This window comes from Equus przewalskii, chromosome 4, assembly GCF_037783145.1.
Source record: "Equus przewalskii isolate Varuska chromosome 4, EquPr2, whole genome shotgun sequence".
NCBI classification, from domain to species: domain Eukaryota; kingdom Metazoa; phylum Chordata; class Mammalia; order Perissodactyla; family Equidae; genus Equus; species Equus przewalskii.
In genome coordinates, this window is record NC_091834.1 from 15,312,928 (window position 1) to 15,333,340 (window position 20,413).

A 20,413-nucleotide genomic window follows, 5' to 3' on the forward strand; every position below is an offset into this window, starting at 1 on the left:
CACCCCCCTTCACCCCCAGCCCCGGGCCTTCCTCAAAGGGGCCCTGCAGCCTTTGTCTCCCTGGAAGTTCCTTTCATTTTCTTGTCCGCTGGCTTTGGCATGGATAAGCCAGGATGAGAGATGGTGTTAATGTGAGAGCTACCCTGCTCCCTGAAATTCACTTGACCTGATCACTATCCCTGCCTCATGTCCCCTGTGTGTAAATCCCACCTGACCCTCTCCCAGGGAGAGTGTGGTTGGTTTTCCAGGTGCTCAGAGCATCAGGACAGTAGCTAGCCCCACCTCTGCTGCTGTGCTGTTGTTCCCTGTTACTCAAAGCTGATTTTTCCAAAGAGGAGAACTTGGGATTTTTGCTATGCCTTTTGGCTCTATATACATAAGCAGCTGGTATCCATCAGGATGAGGGGTCGGTGTGCTGCCAGTGGTCCTTGAATCCAAGGCCTTGCTGTTGGGCGACTGCCACTGCATATCTGGACACATCTTCATACCTTTTGTGTGGCAGAAGAAAGACCGTCTGCTTTAAGGTTTGAAAGTTTGGATCGTGTGTGTTGCCTACAGCGGCTACTCGGTTTCAGGGTCATGCCCAGCCTTTAAGCCTCTTCGCAGGCCCAGGGACACAGGTGAGGGTAGAGATGCCAGCTTTGGAGCGGGATTGGGATAAAGAAGAAACTTGATTAGGTTTTACGTGGTAGGAGCAGCGTGCTCTTGGTTCTTGCCGTGCAAGTCTGGGCTGACTCCTGCCCCATTCGCTGTTGAATCAGAAGCGCTCCTTTTAGGTCAGGCCTTCAGTTACTGGCAGCCTGGATGGAGGCCAGGAAGAGCCCTCGGCCAGAGCTACTTTCACCATGCAGGGAGCTTGCGTGAGCCTGATGGAAAAGCTCCATGAAGTCAGAAGTGTTTGGGTGTGTCCACTGTGTCAGCTCCCATGTCCTTGTAAGGAGCCAGGTGGATGCCAAGCATGGAGGCAGCCTTCCCAGCCCCTAGGGACTTGGTACTGAGGCGTCCTCTCCTTTCTCACAAGAGTAAGTCAGTTGCTTTCTCTGGTGGACTTACCACCTTTTACCGTGTTAGAGGAAGACTCAGGGTGCTGGTGGGAACCAGTTTGATGGAGGGAGAGTGAGAAAATGGTCTTGGGGGTTCCAAGTCCTGGATTGTAGAGGAATGCTTGGACGTCAGGTTACATGGTACACAGTGCCTTACAGTTGGTGTTATGGCTGGTGCCAGAAGAGAACCCTAAATCTGTTCTGCCATCAGGTGACACACTGAAAATTAACCAGGAAGGTGAAAACAGTAAAACCTTGAATAGATTTGTTAAAACATTTTAAAATTGTTATTGAGATGTATTTTACATGAAAAGTATACAACTCAGTGGTTTTTTGTGTATTCACCATGTTGTACACTCATCCTCCTAATAGTTTGATTTTTGAAAGTTAATTTTTCTAAATACAGAAGAAATATGTTCTTCTTGTAGAATAATTTAAACATTCTGCAAAGTTCCTCTCAAAAGCAGTTTTAATGAGAAGCCAGACTGCCCTGTGTGAGCCGGGTGTTCTGGGCCTGCACTTGTCACAGTGACTAGTTTGTGATCAGTGGCAGCATGCAGTGGTCTCTCGGGGGGAACCATCAGAGTCAGGTACGTCTGTGCCTCGGACAGCATTGAAAAGAGCCCACCTGAAAAGCCAGGAGACCTTAAGGACCCATCTCTGGTTTCTGTCCAGACAGGGACAAACCCATTCAGTACCTGTCTGAGCCCCAGCGAGCACATCTGCATAGCATCTTGGTAGCACTTACTAGGAAGGCGAACACAGAAATCTAGTGAAGTTTCTCCTCTCCAGATTTTTCAAGAAGTCTAATCAGTTTATTGATGGAAGAATCTTGGAAACTGGAAAATGTATGGCAGAGAAGAAAGACAATGTTTTTATATTTCTAAACTTTCTGGTTTTGAGTTTTGGTGGATTTTTTTTTTGCAGAGGAATCTTATTTTTCTGACCTTCAAAATATCTTTTAAAAAAAACTCATCTTTGTATGGGATGAATAAACTATTGTAGCCTCATGGTGTCTATAAAAATTATAAATTGAGGGGCCGGCCCGGTGGCACAGCAGTTAAGTTCGCACTTTCAACTTTGGCAGCCCAAGGTTCGCCCATTGGGATCCTGGGTGCGGACGTGGCACCGTTTGTCAAGCCATGCTGTGGTAGGCGTCCCACATATAAAGTAGAAGAAGATGGGCATGGATGTTAGCTCAGGGCCAGTCTTCCTCAGCAAAAAGAGGAGAATTGGCGGCAGATGTTAGCTCAGGGCTAATCTTCCTCAAAAAAAAAAAATTATATGTTGAACCAAACATGAAATAACCAAAAAGAGTAGGAAAAGAAGTAAATGAGTTAGTTCACATTAGCACAAAGGAGATTGAAACCAATAGTAGTGCCAATCGAATTCTTATTGCCTACCCAATGGTGTGCTGAGTGCCCTTCACTACATGATTTAGTCTTTCCCACAGACCTATGAAGAATATAGAATTGAGTCCTCATCTTACAGATGAAAAAACTGAGCACAGGAGGTGAAGTAACTTGCCAAGATCTCAGAGCTCCGATTCAAAGTCCTGCCTCACCACACACCCTGAGCCCTTAGCTCCCAGTCGCCCTCCTGAGGTGCAGACGAGACTATAGCTGTGCCTCGCTTACGAGGACATGTTCTGAGAAATGCGTCATTAGGTGATCTCATTGTGCGAACATCACAGAGTGTACTTACACAAATCTAGGTGGTACAGCCTACTACACACCCAGGCTCTATGGTACTAATTTCATGGGACCTCCTTCCTCTATGTGGTCTGTCCTTGACCAGTATGTTGTTCTGTGACACAGGACTGTATTTCTCTTGAGGTCGGTAGGGAACGCTTCATACTTCACAGGTCCAAGCCCAGAACTGCCTCTTACACAAAGGCCCCGCTCTGGCTTTCTGTCCAGGGAGGAAGAGCATGCACAAGGCAGGCCTGGGCCCAAAGGCTGTGCTGAGCCTCTTGGGTCTTAAGAGAGGCTCTGGGTCCACTCAGTACCCCTTAGGCAGGGTTTGAGGATCTGGGGTGGCTGCAGACCTGTAGACAGGAAAGCCAAGATAACCAGGCCGGGAGACAGATAGGAGAGGAAAACTTCTGTTCCCCTGCCTCCTGGGCTGCCCGCCGTGGAAGCAGTCAGCATATGGAAGTGCCTCAGAGCTGCTTGGCCTTGTGCTTTTGGGGTTTTAATGGAAGGGCTGCCACAGGGCATCTGCATCATAGGAGTGGAGGTAAGAAGGCGCATCCTGAAAGAATAATGGAAGCAGGGGCTCCACTTTGGGAGACCCACTCTTTGGAGGTCGAAGTGGGCTGTCCAGAGTAGGAGGAAGTCAGCCCAACCAGCCTGCTGGTAGACAAATATAACCGACGTGACTTGCCTGCCAAGAACAGTTCTTTTGGCTAAAAAATAAGTCCTAGGCCCTAGGTGAGCAGTGCAGTAACACGTGTGTTCCTTCTTTGCCTTCAGTCATGGGACATTTTTTTCCGAAACACCAATGCCGGAGCACCCCCGGGCACCGCCTACCAGAGCCCACTCCCCCTGAGCCCAGGCTCCCTGTCTGCCTTGGCCCGAGCGCAGCCCCTGGTGGGAGCCCAGCCCAATGTGGACAAGCTGGTGGAGGATCACTTGGCGGTGCAGTCTCTCATCAGGGCCTACCAGGTAAGGCGGTGGCGGCAGCAGCTGGCAGTCCAGCCGTGAGAGCTGGTGCCACACTGACTGGCCTCCTGAGTGAATGCTGTCTCACCTCCCCCCACCCAAGCACGAGGCGCTCTCTCCCTGCCCTGGGTCCTAGGGAGGCAAAAAGGAAATTTGACAAGAGAAAAGGAGCCAGGACAGTCGCACCCTGTTTGAGCAAATCCTGTGCTACCTTTAGTACCTGCTCTGGAAATAGCTCCTTGTTTCATTCCATAAGTTGGCATGAAAGATGTGTGGGCAAGGAAAGGCAGTCAGCACCTGGGCATCAGGGGAAGTGCTAGTGACGGGGAGGGGCGTGCTGCTCCCTGAAGCACTGTTACCTTATCAGTTGCTTACGCCCAAATACAATAAGAAAAAATGAACCTTTAGAGTTTGGGGACAGAAGCAGAGCCCACGGAAACAGGAGGAGGCAAGGGAGGGGCAGCTGAGCCTTAGAGGGGTGAGAGGCAGGGGCAGTCTCTCCAAGAGCATTCCAGTTAGTGGTCAGCCCCATCAGAGAAGGGTTGGACAGAACGGGGCTCCCCCAGCCTTTCTCAGAGCCCAGAAGCCTCTCCCAGGATGTGCACCTGGCATGGGGAAGAGCCCAAAATTCAGACCTTAACACCTGGTCTGTGAGTAGTTCTGGGGAGAAGAGGAGAAATCAGGCCTGGAGCATTGCTTCTGGCAGCCCTGGGGATCTAGGTTCCCCTGCTGCCTCTTCTTGCATCACTGCTACATGGCAGGGGAATCACACCCAGTTCTCCTCTCTCTAACACTTTGTTTCCTGGAGAGGCCGTGCAGGCCAGGCGCCACAGCTGTTGGGATAGGTAGCATAGGGAGGGTGGTGGGTCCGTCCTGCCGGAGCCTGGCAAGTCAGGCTCTCCCCCCAAGGCAAATGAAAGGAGACACATGGAGCTGTGTTAAGTAACAGGGCCGTGTGCTCTCAAGTGCTGTTCACAGTGGACTTTTCTGGAGGAAAGAGGCACAGGGAGTATGTTCTGACCATTGCCCACACTCATTCAGCCTCAGTAACATCAGCTGGTCTTTCACTGACCTCTTAGCAGCCATTCCCCTTCTCAAATTGCTAGCAAGAGATTGTCAATAAAATATCCAAGACTGAAAAAGACTTAAAATTGGTAGGGATTTCTTTCTGTTTTTGTTTTTTAAACAGTTCAGACCCCATGCTGACGTCCCTGTTGTAGCTGTCTTTTGTTCTGCCCACTGGGCCCTGACCACTTAGCAGGACAGCCCTGTGGATAAGATGGCATATCTCCGCCCCACCCCATACCTGCGCCAACACTGGCACCTTCCCTTCTTCTCAGGGACAGTTTATGTTCACGCTGGAGTGAGAGTCCCAAGCATATCCCAAACTGTGTAAGGATCCCAAGAAATGGATCCTTGTAGACTGCGAAGTTTATCATAACCTAATAAGTTTTTCCCTTTTTTTATAAAAGTGCACTTATGCATGATAGTGCTTTTAAAATAAAATATTCCAAGGCTTTTTAAAACTAATTTTGTTATTTGGGTTCATTGGTGTTCTCAGGGAAAAGTCTGACCAAGTGTAATTTTTACCCCCTGCCCCCCACAGCCTGCGGAACCTGCTTAACAATTGCTTGTATTATTGCTTCCAGGTCAGGGGTCACCACATTGCAAAACTTGATCCTCTCGGAATTAGTTGTGTAAATTTTGATGATGCTCCAGTAACTGTTTCTTCAAACGTGGGTGAGAATTAATCTGTAAACAGTAATTTTAATGTAATTTTACTTTTTTTTACCCCTTCCCTCTTTTTTTTCTCCTGTCCTTTTGTGTGTGTCCTTCCCTCTCCATCGCTGGCCCATTCGTAGATACGAGGGCACCATGTAGCACAGCTGGACCCCCTGGGAATTTTGGATGCTGATCTGGACTCCTCCGTGCCCGCTGATATTATCTCATCCACAGACAAACTTGGTGAGGGTCTGAGAGCTGTCAGCGCTGCGCTACTTAGCTCCTCTCTGTGTCACAGCTTGTGATAGCCAGGATGTCCACAGACGGAAGGGAAAGACTCTTAAGTTTCCTTCGTTCTGATCACTTGAAATTTATCGGTAATGCAGCCTTAGTGTGGTTTGGACAAGTTATTTTTATCCCAGCTTTTCAGCCAGATTGTATGAGCTCAATTCTCTAAGTCTCAAAATTGGAAAGTAAAATTTGGGGCAGAAAAGGTCTGTGGCACAGAGAAAAAGATGACCTACCTGGGCAGGCGGGTCAGAAGATATTCCAGAAACTAGCTCTTCTGGCTTCATTTCCAAATCTCAGTGCAGTGCTGCCTCTGCCCAGATGAGGCCTTGCTCAAAACTGTTGTCACACGCTGTCCTCTCTGAAGCACGGTGTGCCCTGCCATTGACAGGGTGAATTCCAGAGCAAGTTGTGCAGTTGGGTGTCTGGATTGTTAAATGCCCGTGATCACACTGAGGAAACTTTGGAAGGCGTCCCTGGCGTGCAGGGAGGCGCATGTGCAGCGCCCAGGCAGTTGTTGTCACACTTGCCTGCACCCCTCCGCTGCTGTCATGAGGCGCAGGGCGTGGCTGGGCTCGCACCTACAGCTGCGCTCTCTAGTTAATCTGCTCTAAGTGACCGTGCTGCTAACCTTGCTAAAGAGATGATGATGTGACTAATTTTGAAATGGCCACATTGTTCACAAGAAACCCTATGCATGCTAACAAAACTGATGATCACCTACCTGCCTAATTCTGCTCTTTGAGAGGGGACAAAATTTGCCTCCTCTAAATAACGGTCTCTAACGCTCTGTAATACCCACATGCCCTTAAGGGCATTACCAGAGTATGACATGGAGGGTCAGACACTAGTCGGGTAAGGCTAGTTTTCAAACACTGTTGGTTCTGGGACCATTGTTAGCAGTTTGTCATTGCTCTGTCTTCACTTCAGAAATGCTTGTAGATAATACAGAGTTTCCTCCACTTTGTACCCGCCCTTTAGCAGTTTTAAGAAGAAAGATTCGAGAAACCCTCCTGGATATGATTGAATAGAGCCAATTCAGATTGTAGACAAGGCTTCAGTTAAATCCTGCTACTTTATTCGGTGGTGACAACTCTGTGCTCTGAAGAAGTAGGCTTCTCTTTGCAGTGTCTCCAGGGCACTTGGAGCCTCTTTCCTGTTCTTCCCCCCTTAGCCCCTGTAGCACCCAGGCCCAACGACACAGCCTGTGCTCACCTGTCCTGAAGCCCCCTCAGCACCCTGAGTCCTCCTTAGGAGAGGGGCTCAGGGCCCGCACCCCTGCAGGGAGTCCCCTCCAGGAGCTTTAGGGCAAGATGGCCCACCTGGGAGACCTGCATGCCTGGGGCCATCTATCCAGAGAAGGTCGCTGACTGCCAAGCCATCCCAGGCACGGGCCTCAGAGGTTTGTGTTCCATAGTGCGCTAGAAGAAAGGCGCACAGGAGGTGAGGATCCCCCTGTCTTGCCCGAAACTGCTTCTCCCCAGTTCCTCTCCCAGTGGCATCCATGGTGGCCAGTTTCTTGATATCAAAACAGACCTTTTTTGGTGGTTCTCAGCTCTCATACCTGGGAGGCCTAAGGCTCTCTTCTGTCCTGCTTGAGGCTGGTCAGGTCAGGACAGAGCCGCAGCCAAGGTTTCTTGGAAGTCCACCAGGCAGTCCCAACCCAGCTAGTCTGTGAAGGGTGAGAAATCCCAGGCCTGTTGACACTGCCCAGCTCCTCATTCACAGCTCTCGTCAGAGGCAGAGGCAGGGCCTCCATTGTTGTTTCTAGTTGTTTCTAGGCCCTGTCAGCCTTGTCTTACATTCCACTCTGGAGTAGTGTCCCCAAGTGTTTGTGCGTCTGTGAGGTTTAGCATCAACATGGTGAGGGTGAGCAAGCAAGAGGACATGATAAACCAGGAGACACACACAGAGGAGCTCAGAGCTTCCTACACTCATCTGAGAAAGAGACGCTGCCTCCTCTGACTAGGGGCCCTTCAGAACCACTAGGAGAAAGTCAGGGAGCAGCCCCCCTTTTGTGGCAAAAAGTGCATTTTCATCTGGAGGATTTGAGATAGTGTGGCATAAAAGTCGTGGTAAGTTCTTTCTTTAGAAAGAGAGAATGGAAATAGTGTAAACCATGTATATTTGAATCTGTAGGAAATTGGTCATGAATTTGATGTGTGCAGGTCTTCAAAACACAGCTAGTCTGACGTCACCACTTTGTTCCTGGACAATGGACAGTTCCTAGAGCACTCTTATACCCATCTTCTCATCCTAACCTCAGGGCCTGGTCTCTGGAGCCGGCTCCCTAGGTGGGAGTCCCAGCTCTGCCAGAACTAGCTGTGTGCTTCCATCACCTCATCTGTAAGGTTGTTTTCAAAGTTATATGAACTTCTTAGAATAGTGCCTGGAGCTTACTCAGCTCCATGAAGGTGCGAGCTAGTGTGATGATTATCAATCTTTTGAGATAAGTAGCTGTGGGACTCTATGGTAGTGAGATAAATTCAAAACTGAGAGATTGAGCAAATAGTCCAGGGTCACACAGGAGTTAGGTGGTGGTGAAGACTGGTCAGCAACCCAAGTGATGAGGAAGCATTGTAGCTCTGGTGCAGGAACCTGCCAAAGCAGGATGGACTGTGTGGCCGCGTGTAGGTCTGGGCTAAGTGACTAACTGTAGTGGTATTCTGAGTCACACAGCAGCCTTCCCCAAGCTTGGGTCCCTCTAATGCCTCCTCTGAGCTGCCCTTCCCCTTTCCCTGCAGATACAGGCACAGCTTCTCCATTCTCTTGTGGGGAAACGGACGCTCAGGGGATGCTCATACCCATACCTTTGAGAGCACATTCTGCTGTTGTTAGAGAAGCACAAGGGGTGGAAGGGCAGTGCTGGGTAGGTGCCAGCCATGAGTGAGGGCAGGAAGCTGTTCCCAAGGGTGGCTGATGCTAGTCTGCAGTGTGAACAGGGCTATGTCCACCCAGAATTGGTTAAATAAAGTGGAATATGTGAAATAGTTTCTGCTGAGTTCTTGATCTTTCTGACCAACTTTGAGAAGGCCAGGAAATGTTGCCTAGAGCCTCTATCCTAACATCGCAGTTCTCCTGGCCCCTGGAGTAACAGATGGAGGGATAATTAACAGGTACACTCTTACCTGTCACAGCAGACTCGGCAGACACACAGAGCTCCTGGATACTCCTGGGACATCAGGATTACTGTCAGACATTGTGTACACATGGAACATACTGTGAATGTAGCAGGAGTATTGTTGAGATGGGGGCGTTAGTGATTATCTTAATTAAAACTTTAACGTTGGGACAGTTTCTCAATTAGATGTGGGTTATGTTCCATAAGTGTGTGGGTGATTGCTAGGAACTGGATACCATTTCCCAGGACGTGTTATGTCTGGGGCCAGGTTCCAGGTGGACCCCAGAAGCGCATCTTAGTTTGTGCCAGGTTGTACTATCAACCCCACCTCCCATGGAGGAGGGTTGGGAGCTCCAGCATGAGATGCCTGGGCACACGTTCCACCACATGTCCCTGGGAAGGCCGGACTCTGGTCTCAGGACTGGATCAGGTTTCCTAGCAAGGCCTTTCCTGGTTGGCCCGAAAGAAGGTTCAAGGTGTGGCTACTGACAGAAAGGTCCAGATAGAGAGACCCATGGGGTCATTGCCATCTTAACTAGAACCAACTTGACAGCAGACGTAGCTGAGTCTGGGCGCTGTTTTGCCTTGGGGCCAGTGTTCTGTGCTGGCATCCAGGTCTTACTCTGTTGGGGTAGGGAGAGGGCACTGGGCAGTCTCTTCTTTCTGGCCCAAGCTGAGCTGCCCTTGACTGATTTGGTGACTTGGAGAAAGTTCCCATTAACTCTTGTCCTCAGTTTTCCTGTTGTCTTTCAAGTGCAGCGTTTGAATTAGATTCCAATTTTAAAATGTCATCATCTGTGGTTTCTGTATAAATTCTATAGTATAACTGCCCACAGTGACAAAAATGATTGAAGTTTACTTCAAACATAATTAAAGGAGAACTCAAAACGTAAATTCTAAAAATAGAAGGGAGGAAAGCGTGAAACTTCTCCTGTTTATCATTGGTGTTTGGTGTTTGCAAATTGTCAGTCTTATGAAATGAACTTGAGTTAAGTAGTTAAAAAGCCAATTCAAAAGTCCAAAATTATGACAGAATTTTAGCTATTTAAATGAATTTGTTCATTCCCAGCACAGTAAGGGATGAAGTCTCACCGCCCCTCCTCCTGACCGCCAGAGCACTCTGGGTCTGCCCGGTCAAGTTTTGCTGCCTTGATAGCTGGGAAGAATGAGCTAAAAATAGAGTTGATTTTTAATCAACTTTCATAATTTCAGAGCGATAGAGAGCAGTTCATTTAACATTTATTGGCTGCTGTGTGTGGCGTGTGGTGCCACCAGACAACTGAGTGAAGAGTTGGGATCAGGTTCCTTTCCCTAAGTGACTCAGGAGGGTGGGCCGAGCTCAGGTCATGGTGGGTCTGTCTCCTGCAGGAGGTGTCCTCCCTCCTGGCTGCCCAGGAACTGGGAGACCGAGGCACACCCAGGCCTAGCATCTCGTCCCTGCTTCTTGCCACCTATGCTTCGCTTGGAAGCACCATGGCCAGATCCCACCCACTCTTTGTCTCTCCAGCAGAGCATCTTGTACTCATCAAGCAGTAATTTTTTTAAATGTTTTAAAGCGCTCGGGTGCTGGTGTGTGCTTTCTGTAAGTGATAACCAGAATACCTTCTGTTCTCTTTTCACTCTCCTTTGGTTTGTGTCTTTCGTTCACATTTTATTTTAGAAATGTAGAAAAATACAGATAAAAGCATCACATACCTAGTAGTCAAAATGAACAAATGTAAACATTTTATTGTATTGCCTTTAGATTTTTTTAACAGAGGTGGTACGTTTGCAGCTCCCATTGAGGCTAGGAGGAGCTCCACAGGCAGCGCCGATGGCCACTTATTGTGGTCCTATGTCTTGATTCTGAGGATTTTCTGAGGAGAAAAGTGATGATTCTTTATCCTTGCTTTAAGCAAAGCATCCACACTTTTGTGCAGAACGTGGATATTCTGTTGTCTTAAGAGCCACTGGCTCTAAGGTCTTTTGTATGTGCTGTGTCCCCAAGGTTAGGAAGAGAGCTTAACCCCCAGAGCAGGAGTCCCTGTGTCCTCTCTGAGTCAGAGTTCTTGCCATCAACTTCCAAGGAAGTATCGGCTGGCCTTCCTCTGCTTTCCCTGCACAGGGAGTGGCCACAGTGACGGTGACCGTGCTCTGACCACTCGGCCATTGGCACTTGTGCACCCAGTTACTGTGAACCTCCCTGACCCTCTTCCCCAGCCCCACACACCCAGGCGACCAGAGTCAGGAGAAGGCATTTTGTGTGTCCAGATTAACATCTTCCAGATGTGGTGCAGTGAAAAGCTCGTGGGCAGAAGGATTATGCGGCTGTGCATGTGATTCTTGGGTTGTGTTCTCAGCAGCTGAGCTCCTCCATTGTAGTTCTGCCTTCTTGTGTTGGGAGACCAAGACCCACCTTCCATTCTTTAGAATCCGTCAGAATCTTCAGATTTAGGGTCTGGTCCACCAGTTCTGAGGAATGGTACACTAAAAATTAGGCTTTTTCATTTTCTTTTCCCATTTTTTCATCCCAGAGTAGTCTCAATTGGGTGGATTGGTCTTCCCAGGAGAGCTGTGTGTCAGCCACTTCTTTGGGATGGGGAAGTGAGGAGGTCTCAGACGCTGCCACCCACTGGCTTCTCTGAGTGTCGGGCAGTGGCCTTTCCCTCCTTTAGATTCACTCTATTCCAGCTGTTTATGAGCAGTTTCCATGTTTACCAAAGTAACTCTCAGACCACGTAACCCACCCTGTTCTCCTTCAGTGTCTGTGTCTGTGTGACAGTGTTTGTGCTACCCATCACTGCGGTAACGGTGTAGGGTTTTGGGTGTTCGGGGTTTTTTTTAAACTAACTCTCACCTGTCTTTTTCCTCTGCGCTCACCCATGCCACCCCACTCTGCCTCTCAGATCTTGCAGTTTTCAAGGAACGACTTCGAATGCTAACAGTAGGAGGTATGGAAATATCGGGCCTTTCACTTTTCTGGAGCTGAGGACTTCATTTGAACAGGATGTGCAACTTTTCCTAGCATGCAGTTTGGGGAAAGTTGACACAACTCTGTTAAGTGGTTTGTTAATTGTTTTGAAATACCTTTTTCCTGTCATTTAGTTATTAACCAACAGGAAGCGCTACTTAGCGTGTCATTTCTGTCTCTGCCCATTTTGTGTTCTGAAGAGCATTGTCACCTTCACCTGTGTCTCACCATCGCTTTGCTGGGCTCCCGTCTTTAGTGTAGGCCGTCTCCAGCTCCTGCTGTAGGCAGCAGGGACCTCAGGCCACACTACATTCTGCATGTTGGCCCATCCTTTCCTCCACATTCTGCGCTGTGCCTTCAGCTGGACTCTGGATTCTTTCAGATTCTGCTTCCTGGGCATTTTTTCCAAGATTTCCCTTTTGATCTTTCCATGTTTGAAAGACAATTGAAATGTTGATAAAAACTTATTTAATGAAGTAAGGAATATTAATGACCCTTGGTTCTGGGCAGAGCACCTTTGAGGAATCCAGAGTGGGGTGCTGGGGGTCATCTGCCTGTTGTCACTCTCCCCAGCAACCAGTCTCCTTCCATGCCAGGCATCTCTCAGAAGTTCTGTTTTTCCTCCATCTTACGCATAATATCTGTGAGACTCTAGTTTTGATTAAACTTTTTATTTTGAGGTAATTGTAGATTCATATACAGTTATAAGAAATAATAGAGGTCCTGTGTACCTTTCAGCCAGCTCCCCCCAGTGGTAACATCTTGTAAACAGTGCGTTGCCCCAGGGTCCTTCCTGCTGCTCTTCTGCAGCACACCCACTTCCCCTCCACCCTACCCCTGGCAATCACTGTCCTGTTCTCCATTTCTAATTTTGTCATTTCAAGAATGTTGTACAAATGGAATCACAATATGGAATGTCTTGAAATTGGCGTTTTTCTTTTTTTTTTTCCTGCTTTATCTCCCCAAACCCCCCCGTACACAGTTGTATATCTTAGCTGCACGTCCTTCTAATTGTGGGATGTGGGACGCTGCCTCAACGTGGCCTGATGAGCGGTGCCATGTCCACGCCCAGGATCCGAACCCTGGGCCGCCGCAGCGGAGCGTGTGAACTTAACCACTCGGCCACAGAGCCGCCCCCCGAAATTGGCGTTTTTCAATCAGCATGATTTTCTAGAGTTTCATCCAGCCGTTTGTAACAATAGTTTGTTTTTATTACTGAGTAGCGTTCTTTCCTTGGGTGTCCCACAGTTGTTTTAACCATTCACTCATTGAAGGATCTTTGGGTTGTTTGTGTTCTTTGGTTAATAGGGGTCTTGGGCAGAACAAATTTTAAATTCTGATTAACTACAACATCAGTTTTCCCTTTTATGGATCTTGCTTTCAGTGTCAAGTCAAAACTTTCCTTAGCTGTAGGTCCTGAAAATTTTCTCCTATGTATTTTTCTAAAGGTTTTATAGTTTTGCATTTTTACATTTAAATCTATGATCCATTTTTTTTTCTGCTTTTTCTCCCCAAATCCTCCCAGTACATAGTTTTATATTTTTGTTGTGGGTCCTTCTAGTTGTGGCACATGGGACGCCGCCTCAACATGGCCTAATGAGTGGTGCCATGTCCGCGCCCAGGATCCGGACTGGTGAAACCCTGGGCTGCCAAAGCAGAGTGTGCAAACTTAACCACTTGGCCACAGGGCCAGCCCTATGATCCATTTTGAGTTAATCTCTGTATAAGATATGAAGTTTAAGTCAAAGTTCTTTTTTTTTTTGGTCAAAAATCAATTGGACTTATTCATGTGGGTCTATTTCTGGGCTCCATGTTCTTTTCCTTGAATCTATGTCTGGTAGGGTCTGTCCCCCCACCAGTACCACAATCTTGATTACTGTAGCTGCTGAACTTTATTTTCCTTTTTCAGAATTGTTTTGGCTGTTCCAGGGCCTTTTTCTTTCTAAGTTTTAGAATAAGTTTGTCTATGTTTATAAAAAACCTGACCGACATTTTTGGTAGGAGTTGTGTTAAAACTATAGATCAATTTAGAATGAATTGACGTCTTTACTATATTGCCTTCCAATCCATGAATTTGGTATGTCTCCCCATTTTTTTAGATCTTCTTTGATTTCATTAACTTTTTGTAGTTTTCATCACACAGGTTCTGTACACATTTGGTTAGATTTACACATAAGTATTTCTTCCTTTTTTTAATTTTACTGTCCACATATTCATCACTAATACCTAGAAATATGATTGATTTTTGTTTTTATGTTGTATCCTGTGACCTTGCTGAGCTCACTTATTCTAGGACTTTTTTTTTTGTATATTCCTTAGGATTTTTATGTAGACAATCATTTCATCTGAAAACAGGAACAATTATTTCCTCCTTTCCAATCTGTGTGCCTTTTATTTCCTTTTTTGTCTCATTGCCCTCACTGGAACTTCCAGCACTATGTTGAATAAGAGCATTAGGAATGGACATCTCTGCCTTGTTCCTAATCTTAAGGAGAAAGCATTCAGTCTCTCACCATTAAGTATAATATTAGCTATAGATTTTTTTTGCAGATGTTCTTTATCAAATTGAGGAAGTTCCCCCATTCCTATTTTTTTGATAGTTTTTATTATGAATAGGTGTTAAATTTTGTCAGATAGTTTTTCTGCATCTATTGATATGATGATGATATTTCTTATTTAACCTGGTAGTATGTTGGATTATATTGATCGATTGTCAAATACTGAACCAACTTTGTATTACTGGAATACACCTCACTTGGTCATGGTATATAATTCGTTTTTATACATTGCTGCATCTATATACAGATTTCCCCTACTATCGGAAAGTAGAGTGTTCCTATGAAATCGTTTTTAAGCCAAAATGGTGTAAAATGAAGGAGCAATTACCACTAACTTATATAAAAATCAGTTACCATTAATTTATCTGCATTCTCAGACCCAGAAAATAACCTACCAAAATAAATTGAGATAAAGCACAGATCCTCACAGATGGTTCAAAGCTATGGCAGCTTGATGCTGAGTGTAGTTCCTGGGAAAGGAGCTTGGCAGGACCACTCTCACTGCTCGGGCTCTGTGCTACCTCTCTAACAGCTCACTGCAAAACAAACATTGAATGCTATTTTTGCTTTTCACCTTTTTTTAATAAAGGCAGAAATCCTCTTTGGATTTCTTTCAGTTAACGAGAACAGGTACTAATGTAGGTCTTTTGTAAAAGCCAAGTAGTCTAGAGCAAACTTTCAGATAGCAGGGGAAACCTGTATATACTTTTGCATCTGTGTTCATGAGGAATATTTGTCTGCTCTTGGTATCAAGGTAATACTGGCTTCATAAGATGTGTTGAGAAGTTTCCCTCCTATTCTATTTGCTGGAAGAGATTGTGGAGAATTGTTGTTAACGTGTAAACATGGGGTAGAATTTTCCAGCGAAACCATCTGGGTTTGAAGATTTCTTTTTCAGAAGCTTTTTATTTATTAATTCAATTTCCCTACTAGTCATAAGGTATTCAAGTTATCTGTTTGACACTGGCTGAGTAGTGGCAGTTTGTGTTGTTGTAGGGATGGTTCATTTCATTTGAGTTGTCAACGTATGTGTTTAGAGTTGTCCCTAGTATTCTCTGTCTTTTTACATCTGCAAGGTCTATACTGTTTCATTCCTGATACTGATAATTTGTGTCTTCTTTGTTAGTCTTGTTAGAGGTTTGTCAGTGTTACTGAACCTTTCAAAGAACCAGCGCCTTGTTTATTGGTTTACTTTCTTGTTTTGCTGTTTTAATTTCATTGATTTCTGCTCTTTAGTCTTTCCTTCTGGTTTCTTTGTATTTGGTTTTCTCCTCCCTCCTTTTTCTAGGTTCTTGTAGTTGGAGCTTAGATTACTGATTAGAGACTTTCTCTTTTCTGACTGCATTTACTGCTCTAAATTTCTTCCTCAGAACTGCTTTAGCTGTCCCACAAACTTTGATATGTTGTATTTTCATTTTCATTCAGTTCAGTCTATTTTTTTATATCCTTTGATGTTTCCTCTTTAACCCATGGATTATTTAAAAGTTTGTTGTTTCGTTTCTGAGAATTTTCCTTTTATCTTTCTGTCATTGATTTCTTGTTTGATTCCATTGTGGTCACAGAATGTGTTCTGTATGATTTCAATTCTCCTAAATTTGTTGAGGTTTTTGTTATGATCCAGTGTATTATCTGTCTTGGCATATGTTCCATGGACGTTTGGAAAGAATGTGTTCCTTCTCTCTCCTTGCTGATTTTCCGTTTACTTTTTCAATCGGTTATTAAGAGAAAGGTGTTGAAGTCTCCAACTATAATTTTGGGTTTGTCTGTTTCTCCTTTCCATTTTCAGGTTTTGGTTCACATAGTTTGCAGCTCTTGTTTGGTACACACACATTTCAGCTTGCTGTGTCTTCTGGGTGGATCAACCTTCATCATGATTTAATGCCGGTCTTTGCCTCTGGTAGTTTCCTTTGCTCTGGTGTCCACCTTATCTGATGATAACAATAGCCCTCCTGCTTTAGTCTGATTGTGTTGACATGATGTATGTTATTCCATCCTTTTATTTTCAGGCTACCTATTTCATTATATTTGAAGTGAGTTTTTTGTAGATGAGCATATAGTTGGGTCCTGTTTTTTTAATCCACTCTGACAATCTGTCTTCTGATTGGAGTATTTAAATCATTTATATTTAATGTAATTGTTGATATATTAAGACTTAAGTCTACTGTTTTATTCTTTGTCCTCTTTTTCATTTTTCTGCTTTCTGTTTCCTGATTTTCTCTGAGCTTTTAAGCCTACATTAAAATTCCATTTTTATTTATTTATAGTATTTTTTCATCATAGCTCTTTGTGTTTTTAGCCTTTTTAGTGGTTGTCTAGGTATGACATTATATACACATAACTTATCACAAACTACTGGTGTCATCGTTTTACCAGTTCAAGTGAAGTGCAGAAACATACCTCCTTTTACATTCCTTCACCCTCTCCATTTACAGTATAATTGTCTCAAATATTTCCTCTACATATGTTTAGAACCACATCAGACAGTGTTGTTACGGTGCTTCAGTTCATCAAACGTAATGCAGAATATTCAAGAGAAGAAGGAAAGTCTGTTTTATTTACCCATATTTTTGCTTTCTATGTCATTTCTTCCTTCCTAATGTCTAAGATTCCTTCCGATATCATTTCCTTTCTGTTTAGAGAACTTTCCTTAGCCATTTATTTAGGGTGACATACTCTCTTAGTTCCCTTCATCTGAGAATGTGTCGACTTCCCCTTCCTTCCCAGAGGATATTGTCGCTGGATGTAAGATTCTGGGAAGACAGAGCTTTTCTTTCAGCTCATAAAGTGTGGTGCCACTTCCGTCTGGCCTCATGGTTTCTGATGAGAAGTCCACTGTCGCTCAACTTGTTTTTCCCTCTAGGTAAGGGGTCATTTTACTCTGGTTGCTTTCAAGATTTTGTCTTTGTCTTTGATTTCCAGAAGTTTAATTATGATGTGTTTTGGCATGGATTTCTTTGGGTTTATTCTGTGAATTCAGTCAGTTTCTTCAATCTGTGAGTTGGGTCTTTCGCCATGTCTGGGAAGTTTTCTGCTGTTATTTTCCAAGTCCTTTTTCAGCTGTCTGCCTTCTCTCCTGGGATTCATTGACAGAACTGTGAAATCTTTTGTTATAGCATCACGTTTCCAAGGTTCTCGTCATTTTTTTCCAGTCTTTTTTCTCTCTTTTCTTCACATTGGGTAATTTCTATTGTTCTGTTTTCAAGTTCACTCATCTTCTGTCCTCTGATTCTGCCATTGACCCCATCCACTGAGTTTTAATTTTGGTGTATTTTGCACTTTGAAAATTTTCTGTATAGCCCTTCTTTGTATCTTCAATTTTTTGCCGAGACTTTCTATTTCTTTGCTGAAACTTAATTTTTTTTTCATTTGTTTCTGTTATGTTCTAATTGCATACTGAAATTATTCGATGATGACTCCTTGAAAATCTTAAGCAGATAATTCTAATGTGTCATTTTGGTGTGGGTATCTATTGATTATCTTTTTTCATTTAATCTGAGATCTTTCTGGTTCTTGTTATGAGTGACTTTTTTTTATTGAAACCAGGACATTTTGGTTATTATGAGACTTGGAATCTTATTTAAATCTCTGTCATAGAAGGTCTCCTCTGAACACTGTTCTGGTAGGGAGGGGCCTACCTAGTTATTCCCAGGTAAGGATGGATGTCATAGTCCCCTGAAGTCTCCACTGACATTGAAGTGGGGAGTGGGCTGGCACATGACCTCTCATAGTCTGGATGAGAGTTTGGATTCCCTCTTGGGTCTTCTCTGAAACCTTGGGGTGGGGATTGGAGGTCAGAGCATGTTGCATCCCGGTGAGGGTGTGGTTGGGGCTGCAGCGTGATCTGTGTGTTTGGGTGGAAAAGAGCAGTTATTGTCTAAAAGTTTTCTGCCCTGCTAAGCTGCCCCTCTCCTGGATCTTTAGAGAGAGCAGCTTTTGTTGGGGCTTGTTTTGTCTGCACCTGTGGGAGTTTCTGGGTTGCTGGTTCTTCTCTCCAAGCCTGGTATATGGGAGGGCCAAAGGAAACCCAGGGACCTTCCAGGCTGGGGTCTGCCTTCTTCTCCACCTTTTGGAGTCATCTTATTTGTTTTGCATCTGATGTCCTGGGTTTTAGTTGCACATAGTAGGGGAATAGGGAGGAATATGTCTACGCTCCCTTCACAGAAGCAGGCATCTATAGATTTAATTTCTTAGATGACTGAAGAACTCCGAAGCAGGACCAGCGGGTTTCTTTTTCTTTTTCTTTTTTTTTTTTTTTTGGAGGAAGATTAGCCCTGAGCTAACATCTGCCAATACTCCTCTTTTTGGTGAGGAAGACTGGCCCTGAGCTAACATCTATGCCCATCTTCCTCTAATTTATATGTGGGATGCCTACCTTATCATGGCTTGTCAAGCTGTGCTGTGTCCACACCTCGGATCTGAACCACGAACCACTGACTGCCGAAGCAGAGTGTGCACACTTAACCGCTGTGCCACCAGGCCGGCCCTAGAACCATCAGTTTTGGCGTTCAGCAGGAAAGCCCAAAAATGATCAGTTCAGGGTGATCGGTTCAGGAAGCAAAGAACCTCACATAGGGTAGGCCAAGGGCTCTTCGTGCTGAAAGGTTGCAGCAAGCTCAGGTTCTCCTCTGGTGGACGCCCCTCCCTGGTCGTCTTCCTGATCCAAATGTTCCCAACAGAGTGTGCCCTCTGGATACTCTGGTTCCTTGAGCCCCCTTGCTGAATGTTTTCATCAATTAGGAAACATGCCCCCCAGATGATTGTGGTTTTCCTCCATAAACACCGTAAGCTAGGCTGTGAATGGCCAGGATCATGAGCTTCACCAGGCCCATGGGGTGACCTGTTCTCATTCTTGATAGAATAACAGCAGGAAACAGATGCGTAGGCATAACCAAGCCACTACTGCCATCACTGCCCCCAAGTAAACAAAGCCAGGTTGCACTTGCATTTGGTTTTTAGTTTTTTTCTTGAGGAAGATTGGCTCTGAGCTAACATCTGTTGCCAATCTTCTCTATTTTATGTGGGACACCGCCACAGTGTGGCTTGATGAGTGGTATGTGGGTCTGTGCCTGGGATCCAAACCTGTGAACCCTGGGCTGCCTAAGCAGAGTGCATGAACTTAACCACCATACCACAAGGCTGGCCTCTGCCTTTGTTTTAATAAAACAAAAAATGGCTTGAAAAACATAGAATTTGCTTTTAAGACTTAAAAAAAAAGTATTCTTAAGCACTAGATAAATAAAGGCTGTCAGAATAGGCACACCCAGGGAGATTCTGGGCCCTCCATGACTGGTTGAGTCAGTTCTAGGGTGGGAGCCTGGAAATGTGCATTTTTACAAATCTCCCAGAGATTCAGATGCACTGAACACAGTTGTCTTTGCAAGCGACTGCTTGAGTCCTGTACTGGGCCCTTATGTCTTATTTACACTTAATTAGACCAGGAAACAAGGAGAGTATGTGATCTTGCACAGCCAGGTGTTGGAGACTGTGCCATGCTCATTGAGTTTCACTTTTTTCTTTAAAGATTTTATTTTTCCTTTTTCTCCCCAAAGCTCCCTGGTACATAGTTGTATATTTTAGTTGTGGGTCCTTGTAGTTGTGGCGTGTGGGATGCTACCTCAGCGTGGCCTGATGAGCAGTGCCATGTCTGCGCCCAGGATCCAAACCAGTGAAACCCTGGGCCACTGAAGCGGAGCACATGAACCTAACCACTTGGCCATGGGGCCAGCCCCTCAGTTTCACTTTTCATCCTGGTGTCTGGGATGTTGGTGTGAAGTGATTCTGAACTCCACCTTTGCTGGTCTCCAGCTGGCATTTTGTTTCAGGGTATGTGGGAGCCTAACCTACAGTTTTCCTCCAAGTCTCTCTTCTCCTTTAATACTTACAGTCATGCATCACTTAACAACAGGGACGTGTTCTGAGAAATGCATCGTCAGGCAGTCTCGTCATTGTGTGAACATCATAGAGTGTACTTCAACAAACCTAGATGGTACAGCCTACTACACTCCTAGGCTATATGGTACTAATCTTATGGGACCACCATCCTATATGTGGTCCGTCTTTGACCGAAG

The 20,413-nt window shown here is 45.3% G+C and overlaps 1 protein-coding gene across 9 annotated transcripts in view; it reads left to right on the forward strand.

The window, feature by feature from the left end:
- Nucleotides 1-20,413, forward strand: part of OGDH (oxoglutarate dehydrogenase) — a 79,821-nt gene that overhangs the window by 25,729 nt on the left and 33,679 nt on the right. For 2 of the 9 annotated variants that reach the window (XM_070617262.1, XM_008526258.2), the window contains exons 3-5: nucleotides 3,518-3,709; nucleotides 5,356-5,446; nucleotides 11,723-11,767. In XM_070617262.1, coding sequence (XP_070473363.1) covers nucleotides 3,518-3,709; nucleotides 5,356-5,446; nucleotides 11,723-11,767 — 328 coding nt within the window. Of the gene's footprint in view, nucleotides 1-3,517; nucleotides 3,710-5,355; nucleotides 5,672-11,722; nucleotides 11,768-20,413 lie in introns of all 9 variants that reach the window. The other 7 variants (XM_070617261.1, XM_008526257.2, XM_070617264.1 and 4 more) reach the window with 4 other exon arrangements.